Raw genomic sequence first — 8580 nt, 5'->3', positions numbered from 1 at the left:
TTTTTTTTTTAACAGAATGAAATTGGCGTGTCAGTAATAATGTCCTGTCCATGTTTTTAAATGTCTTGGAACTTTAGCCATCTCATTATAATGAAGTTTATCAATCTATATCCACCTCCCCCCCCTCCCCTCCCCTTGCACACATGGGAAGCGATCCAAGTTGTCAAGGAAACTACTGTATTTTAATGTGAACAACAGCCACCCTCAAAGTAATAGCATGAAGACCTCAAAGGTACAGTGGAATATTATGTTGAGCCAGAAAGACATTCACATCACTCACCGATTATTGTCGTTTTTAGTTTCACGAGCTTCGGGATCCGGATCATTTCCGTTGAGGTCGTAACTAGCATCTGGATCCTGGAAAAGGGAGGAAAGCAACAATTACCTAAATCAATGTTCCCTGTCAAAACGACAAGCAGAATTGCCCCAACAAAGAAATGTTGACCATGTTTAGAACAAAACAGCACAGAATTCACAACCTGTTTGTGCAAACCTCGAAACTCGGACAGCTCTAAAGATAGCCATATTCTAGTCAAACGAGCATGATGCACAGCAAAGCATATATTTGGCCAACGAAGTCAAATTTCCAAAATATAATCATTTGACCTGATTATTTCATTCAATTTGAATTCACATCATCAAGTGGAAAATAACAATCTCCACTGAGCAAGAAATGCAATTCCTAATTGACACAGCGGAGAAATAATTTTGTTCATTGTGGTCTGTGTTTTGTTCTCTTGAATGATTTGCTCCGATGCCTTTATGTCTTTGATTTTGACTCAAAGCATTATTAATATATTTAATATTTGAGATTCGACCATCATGTTGTATTGAGAGATGGTTCATTGTAAGAAAATGAGATTTGTGCAATGTATGACCTCATGGTGCTGTGTCTGCAGATGACTTGTGTACAAACACATCCAGCATGTTCTTTGGGCACCCAAGAAGGAAGAAGTGAAAGTAAAGTTTCAGTTGAAACAAGAGTCAAGACAGATTTGCTTTTTCACCCAAATGCTGCAAGATGGTGACATTTAATAACTAGAAGGGCACTCGGTAGAGTGCATACCTCCACCACGCAATGCCTAATCCACGAGAACATATTTTTGAAATATCATGCTATGTATTAATTTAGCCCTATCTCTCAGTGGTGAAGAATCACTTGAAAAATTAAAAAGATTATCAGATCCGGATTCGGATCTTCGCCAAGATCAAATCAATTCTTTCTCGTCACACACGCAACCTGGCCATAAAGTTTCGTCCGAATCCGTCCGCAACTTTTTGAGATATTCTGCACAAAGACAGACAGAGAAACAAACAAACAAACAAACAAACAGGTGGGTCAGATAACAGCAATTTTTGAGAGGAACCGAGCAAATGATGATACAAGCATCAAATTTGGCACATTTGTTCTCCAGGGGATTCTAATCAAATCTGACTGATTGGCCATTTGAAAATCCAAGATGGCGGCCATTTTTCAAGATGGCCACCAAGATAGCCTCCCGAAGTTGACTTTTTGCTTGGAAGTATTTGTAGTTGTCCGATTTGCATGATCTAGGTGTGGATTCCTATGTTTTCAAGCCTGCTGGAGTGGATTTTCCTGTTTTTAAGCCCCCTGACACACACTTTTTCTGATTTTGCACCACTTTAATGATTGTCATATGAAGCTAAGGCCTTTCTGCAACTGAGCCCTGGCTCATAACTGTTCAAAGTTATGCATACCATGCGAATGTTCCTCCAGCTGCGACTGTCCACATATGCAGCTGCAGAGTACTGTGCAGGGGAGCCCTGACTGAAAGCACTTGCATCTCTGGTGGCAACCTTTCTTACAGGAACACTTTGTTCAGTTCCTGACAGCTGGCTGCAATCGGGGGTAGTGTTGTCCAACATATCTGCCATGTCTCTCCTTTCTGTGTCCATCCCATTCAGCGGTACTGCTCGTGTCTGGACTGGAGATGGTTGCCTGGCCCCAGATGATCCCAGCCTGATAGGCCACATGCTTTGCATGTTCTCTGAGGGCTGCCTGTGTTGGTGGAATCGAGTTGTACAGCCTCTGCTTGCGGGCAAAGAGATCCAGTCTTGCTCCGTCCACACCATTGGCTGCGCTTGATCCGTCATACATGAGGACAACGAATCTCTCCAGCCTCTGCAGGTTAAGATCACGAATCAATGTTAGATGCTGGCTGAGATTGGTGAATGTTTCAGAAACATCATCAAAGACGTTCCAAGTCTGCCATGCAGTTTTCTTCCCTTTACCATGGAAGGCAGACACGACGTCACATCCAGTGAACGCATGGAAGTATGGGATCCCTGTAGCTTTCTCAGGCCCTATTGCAGAAACTACCTCATGGACTGGAATCCATCGCGCCTTGGCTCCTTGGCCAAAGGCAATCCACATGTTCTCAAGACCTAGTTCCTGTAAGGATGGCAGTACAGATATTGCTATGACTAGTACGTCCGTGTCATTAGCCTTAATGATAATGGACTTGCTACCATCCGTCGTTGCATCCCTGGCGTGTACAAATATTTGATTGTCAGCTTCTTCATAACAACATGGAGACACAGCATCCAGAAAGTGAAACAGCTCAGTCTTGTTGCTGTCATCTCGAAGAAAGCTTCTCCAGTTACTTGGGGTCTTACTGGTTCCTGTCACTCTTCTTCTGATTCCTTGCCCCCTTTTCGACCTTGCCTCGGACTTCAGACTTGACTTCTTGTACACATCAAACACTACGTCCACCCTCTCGTACCTGGCACCATAGGATTCCACCTTTGGGATGATGTCTTCTTTAGTATAGTCATCAAATATCTTTGAAGTGTGTGGAGGTAGGGCATTGATAAGTGCCGAGCCATCAATGATGATTGCATCTCCCCTTGGTTCTCTGTCTGGGATGTTCACTTGCGCTTCAAGAATTTCAGCCAGCTGTGACTTCTGACATGTATGAAGCTTGCCACTGTCACTGAGAGATGCAGGGTGTGACTGATTCTCATGTTTCAAGAATTCTTGCAAGTCACACTGCCTGTTCTGGCATGAGATGAACAGTCATGAGAACAGCTGACAGTCGTCTTTCAGGACTTTCTCCTCCGAACTTCCCCCAGCTTGCTCTTGTTTGAAGAAAGAAACAATGTTTTTCTTGATTGGATGATAGAAAGGACATTCAACTTCATTCTGTCGCCCTCCATGAATGAATGGAACTGCTCTTTGCCCCGCTGGTGATGTGTAGCTACCATTTCAGCGAGAGTTGGGTCTGCAATGTTCTTCATGTCTAGTACCAGTAGGTGGGCTGATTATTCTTGGAATGGGTTGCCCATCTCCTGCATTACCGCAGAGAGTGCTTTCACTTTTTCAAAGAAAGATTTATGGGCACTCAGTGTCTGCTCATGGTGTCTGCTGTTGTTGGTTGCATCTTTCATACCAGACATGGCCTCGTATCCCGCTACAAGATGACTCACTTCGAGTCCAGCGACCATCCACCTACGAAGTGCTGCCGGGTCTTCTGTCAACCCAATTGCTCCTCCGTCACCTTTGATGACTGCATTATTTTGCTCGTGGGCTTGGTCAATTGCCAGGGCAGAGAATTCTCTTCTCGACTTGTGGATAACGAAGTTCCCTTTGTGAAACTCCCTGGCCACATCTGGATGTTGTTGCTTAACCGACATCATATCTCGGAGGTGAACTGGGATCCATCGCGCATAGTTGACATTGTTATTCGCAAAGAAGTAAGGTGCCAGTTCTGAAAGCGCTTCACGGTACAGGTTGAAGTCTCCTTCTCTGAATGAGTGGATCAGGGTGAATATGGTGAGCTCCATGTCCAGCACCAGACTCCAGAACTGGAACTGTGGACTCTCTTGCCTCCGTTGTTCACTCCAACCTTCAAAGGTTAGATCTGATCTGTTAGACTCTTCAGAGCGGTAGTCATGGTATGCTTCCTTCATCAGTTTGTACAAGCTGCATGCAGTGATCTGGTGTGCTTGTCTTGTCCTGGTGACACTGCATGCAGACAGGAAAGACTCTGCTGTACCAGATGAGGCCACCTCTGCTTCCACAATGGAACTGGTCCAGCCACTGTCCTGTAGTAGTGTTCCTATCGATCTTAGTGCAGCCATTTCTATATGAAGTCCACCAAACATGATAACGAACTTGTCCTCTCCATATTCGGGCCACTGCCATTGTATTTGTTTTGCCAGAGCATACAACGGTTGGTCAGCAGCAATGACAGGTGTGTGCCCTGGGTTCAGGAAAGCCACTGGATCACAGACCTTCTCCATGACATGCTTGATCGTTGCAACAGAGTGAGCCTGGTCTCACAACAGAGGCATCAGTGCTGAAATGCTCACTTCAAATGGATGGCTTCGGGAGGCTAACTTGGCAGCCATCTTGAAAAATGGCCGCCATCTTGCATTTTCAAATGGCCAATCGGGCAGATTTGATGAGAAAGCCCTGCAGAACAGAAATGACAAATTTGATGCTTGTATCATAATTTGCACGATTTTCTACTATCTACTACACTAAACAGACAGAGAGATAGACAGACAGGGGTGAAAACATAACCTCCTTCACCTTCGGTGGTGGAGGTAATGATCACAGGCAATCCTTGTAGATTCTACTGGTGTAACCGTGATGTCTCAAACCAAACATTTTGGTTTGTTTGAGAGCAAATCAAGCACCCATCGGCCTTTTGACATCTTTTCATCAAAGGCTCAAGTAGAAGCTGCAGGTATTGCAGCAACAAAGTATCAGAGTCCAGTGTTATAAAGGGCAAAAAATGACTACACACATGCTCACGCAAGCACGTCACATGCACCAAGGCATCAGTACAAAACACTGCACAGCTATGAAATAAAAAGAGGCTAAAATAATATTTCAAGCAGTCAGAATGCCATAACAATTGCTTATGACCACTTTTATTAAAGAATAACACAAGAAGGCAAGATCAGAGTGAGAATGTTTGGGGAATCCAGATATGAGAAAGTGGGAAAGAAAGAAGTCAAAATAAGAGCATAAAAAATTATAGATCTGATAGCAGCCGTCGGGAGATCCCACCATACTCGTATATGACATTGACAATGACTGGGGTAATGCCGACCACATCGATGTCATATACGAGTATGGTGGGATCTCCTAACAACTGTGCTGACATCGAAAGTTTTATGGAAGGCCATGCAGCAATCCTAGGGTGAGATAAAGGAGAACTTTGCTCCAGTTTCAGCAACAAAGTCAGTGCTTTGGTCTAAAAACTAAAAGTAACAAATGAGGAAATGGAGCTCCAGTCCACAGAATTTTTTTAATAAAAAGCACAGTAGTATAGCAGGAATGTGTTCAGGGTGCCCGCAATAAGTCACCAAATCTTTCTGAACGACACCATGAGATATCTCATGTTCACCAGTTTATGCTAGCAAATGCCCAAACTCTCCACCAAATTTGGTATAAATCCATCCACAACTTTTTGATATATCCTGTCTACAGACAAACAAACAGACAGGGATGAAAACATAACCTCCGCCCACCTCCGCTGGGTGGAGGTAATGTAAAAAATTACCCCCGTGCGGGAGTGACGGTCATCTCTGCGAGAAAATATATAGCCTCCTGAAGGTAGTAGGGCAGTTTTTGCAAACTTTGAAGTCACGTGACGCGAAAACGAAAGCGAATATCGAAAATCCGGCCCGACCAAATTTAGATATTGTCCCATAGATTCATATACTATAATCAAATTCAAGATCGCTTGAGAAATGTAGGAGGAGATAGAATTTGAAAATCGTCATTTTCGCAACGGACGGATCGAAGGACATCTACACCCATATTATTAGGTCATGCTCGAAGAGATGACCTAAAAATACTCGAGACATCTCCAGCTTTGCTTCACATGATAAATTCACTTTCAAAGACTGACAAAAACAAGTCAGTTTGCGACAATTGCCTTCACACAAGATTGCTCAAATTAAAGCCTAAACAAAGGGCATCAAATCGGTGATTGAAAGAGGAATGAATCATATGTTAACCCTTTGAACCCTGAGCTCCTTGGACTTTCGGCACCCCCACCCTGGGCTCCCTGGAGAAAAATCCAGCCACTCAGGTATATGCAGGTTTGAATAGCTACCGGTAAATCGGCCCCTTGGGTATATGGAGGTTTGAATAGCAGCTGGTAAAACGGCCGCCAGAGTTCAAAGGGTTAAGAGGATACAGGAGAGGCGATTCTGATAGACCAATTGATGAGCTCTGATGGATATCGACGGCACAACTTTCTGGAGATCATTCGAGTTCCAAAGGCTTCCAAAGAACGTCTTTTTTGATGACGAGAGTCGTGGGCTTGGGGGTACACCGAACGTGCTGCAATTTTAATTACCTTTTTACAGCACGTGCACTGTATACAATTGCACCGAGTTTGAAATGTCCCCGGCGTCGTCTACCACGTCTCCGGTGGGTCCGGTGTCCCTCCCCCCTCCCACGTGCCTCAAGACAGCTAATGACGGTGCGTAACCTCGATGGAAATGGCGACAATTGACGGAAATACCCGAGTATTTCAATGGAAATTTGTGAAACTAATGTGTTATATATGTGAAAAACATTTAATTTATTGCTTGACGGAAAAAAACGAAGAAACGCTCCCCTCATGTACGAACGAATGAACGACATCAGTTCCATCCACCATGGTATTTTGCGCCGAACGCAGAAAGCTAAGTTCTTCTTATGCCATCATTCTCTTTAATATTAGCCATAAACAAGTGTTTCGTCATGCATTTGTAGTTGAAATTTACTTACAATCATTCTTTTGCAGCCTCCTGCCACGCTGTATCAAACGATTTCATTCCTTCCGTTATATATAAAGGTGCTTATCACAATAATAACAAGATTTTTACATTTCAAATGTTAAGTCTGCTTTTTAATTGTTTTTCAACTGAAAAAGCATAAATTGCATACTTTAACATTAGTGTACTCATTTGATTCACCAAACGCGCTGTATTGAAGGATTTCACTTGTTGCCACTATTTTTGAAAGGTCACCATAAATATTTCCTTACTCTATATGGCAAGTGATTACACTCATATACACTGTGCAGATTTCCAAGTCATGGGTAAAATAACTATTCTCCCCCAGCCGTCAACCATAAAAGAGAGCGCAAACAAGGTGGATGCAGCAAGTGTACCGCTTTGGAGCTCCGGCCCAAGCCGAAGCGCACAAACAACAACCTCCGATTAACAAAAGATGCCTGTGTAATCGCGCCATTATAGAAAACCACATAATAAGCAACAGACGTGACCTTTTCCCCCCAAGCGATACAGAGCAATGCGAGAAATGGTACGGGAGCTACCTTACGGGATGCCGAGAGCAATGTCAGGCCAACTACATAACGATGGAATACTGATCTGTGAAGGTTCATAGGGTCGGTCTGTGTGGACAGAAAGGTGAAACAATGGATTTTATCAACTGAAATCCAATCGGAGTATGTGAACCGCAGTGGGAAACGAGGTGGCCTACGTTTTGGGCATTATAAAAGTTGATGGGCTAATGCAGCACCTTGCTTCCCATGGCGGTACATATACAGATCTTATCAGATGACAAAATCCGTTGTTCAAATGCACAACATTTGCACCCCCACCGACCAGTGTCTATTGATTTACAAGCTTACCAGGAGATACCGTGTACGACCTGACATAAAATGACCGCAGAACACAATGTGTTGTCGACATAAACTGAAGGCCATTCAAAGTAGCTTTGGGGTTTTGATGTTATGATGTCAGACAATCAAAAGCCACTCAGGTCAAAGCTTGTAAATGCACAGGTCATAAATATACATCCTCATATTTCATCCTAAATCAAGTTTCTTGTGCACATTTTCTCAGAAATATAGGAGGTTTCCTGTCAAGCCAATAAAAGTGAAAGTGTGTGAAGCTGAGACGCGCTCCTTGGGCCCAAACGGATTACCGCGGATGTGAAAACGACCGTTGCTTTGATCACACAAAATTGAAAGAGAGAGGAGAAAGAACCTTCCTCTGCAGCTGCAACCACAGGTTAAATGTTTTTTTTTTTTAATTTTTTTTAAACAACGAATCAAAGAGCAATGTATCAAAGTTCCCGTGGTGGAATGTCTGGATTGTCCACATCTGCTGTACTGTAAACACTAGCTGTTGCATCAGCAAACTACCGAGTCGGATCAGAAAACTATCCACTGACACCAAGTTTCATGACATGATACAAAAACAAATAATGCACTGAAAACCTTCACCTGTAGTATAGTTTACTGTATCCTTGTATTCGGCAACAAAAACCGTTGTGAAATAGAGGGGGAGGGATGGGAAGCTGCGACTCCCGTCCATTACAAACAATTGAAGCATGGCATGCTGGTTTTCCACGACCTGTTGCGCAGCTGGAACAATCTTTGGAGATTTGCAATTTATTTTTCTATTGTGAAAATGCCTCAGAATTGGCTCTAAAGCCGCTGTGGGAGAAGACGACAAACTGCCATGTAATACCCAGAGTCCTGAAACAGGGGCAAAGGAAATGCCTCACAATCTGTGGAACATTTGCTTTGATGTTGGCTGCACGGTCCTCTGTCTGGCTGGCTCTCACAGTTTCTCCTTTCATCC

At 43.5% G+C, this 8580-nt stretch overlaps 1 protein-coding gene across 3 annotated transcripts in view; it reads right to left on the bottom strand.

The window, feature by feature from the left end:
* LOC147016565 (furin-like) overlaps nucleotides 1-8580 on the bottom strand; it is a 107974-nt gene that overhangs the window by 65000 nt on the left and 34394 nt on the right. For all 3 annotated transcript variants that reach the window (XM_085845338.1, XM_085845341.1, XM_085845339.1), the window contains one exon: nucleotides 281-357. In XM_085845338.1, coding sequence (XP_085701464.1) covers nucleotides 281-357 — 77 coding nt within the window. The remainder of the gene's footprint in view (nucleotides 1-280; nucleotides 358-8580) is intronic.

This window comes from Eptatretus burgeri, chromosome 11, assembly GCF_056783735.1.
Source record: "Eptatretus burgeri isolate ZD-2024b chromosome 11, Ebu_testis_v1, whole genome shotgun sequence".
In the NCBI taxonomy this organism is placed as follows: domain Eukaryota; kingdom Metazoa; phylum Chordata; class Myxini; order Myxiniformes; family Myxinidae; genus Eptatretus; species Eptatretus burgeri.
The sequence above is the reverse complement of the archived record's forward strand: the minus strand, read 5'-3'. Positions and strand labels throughout refer to the sequence as shown.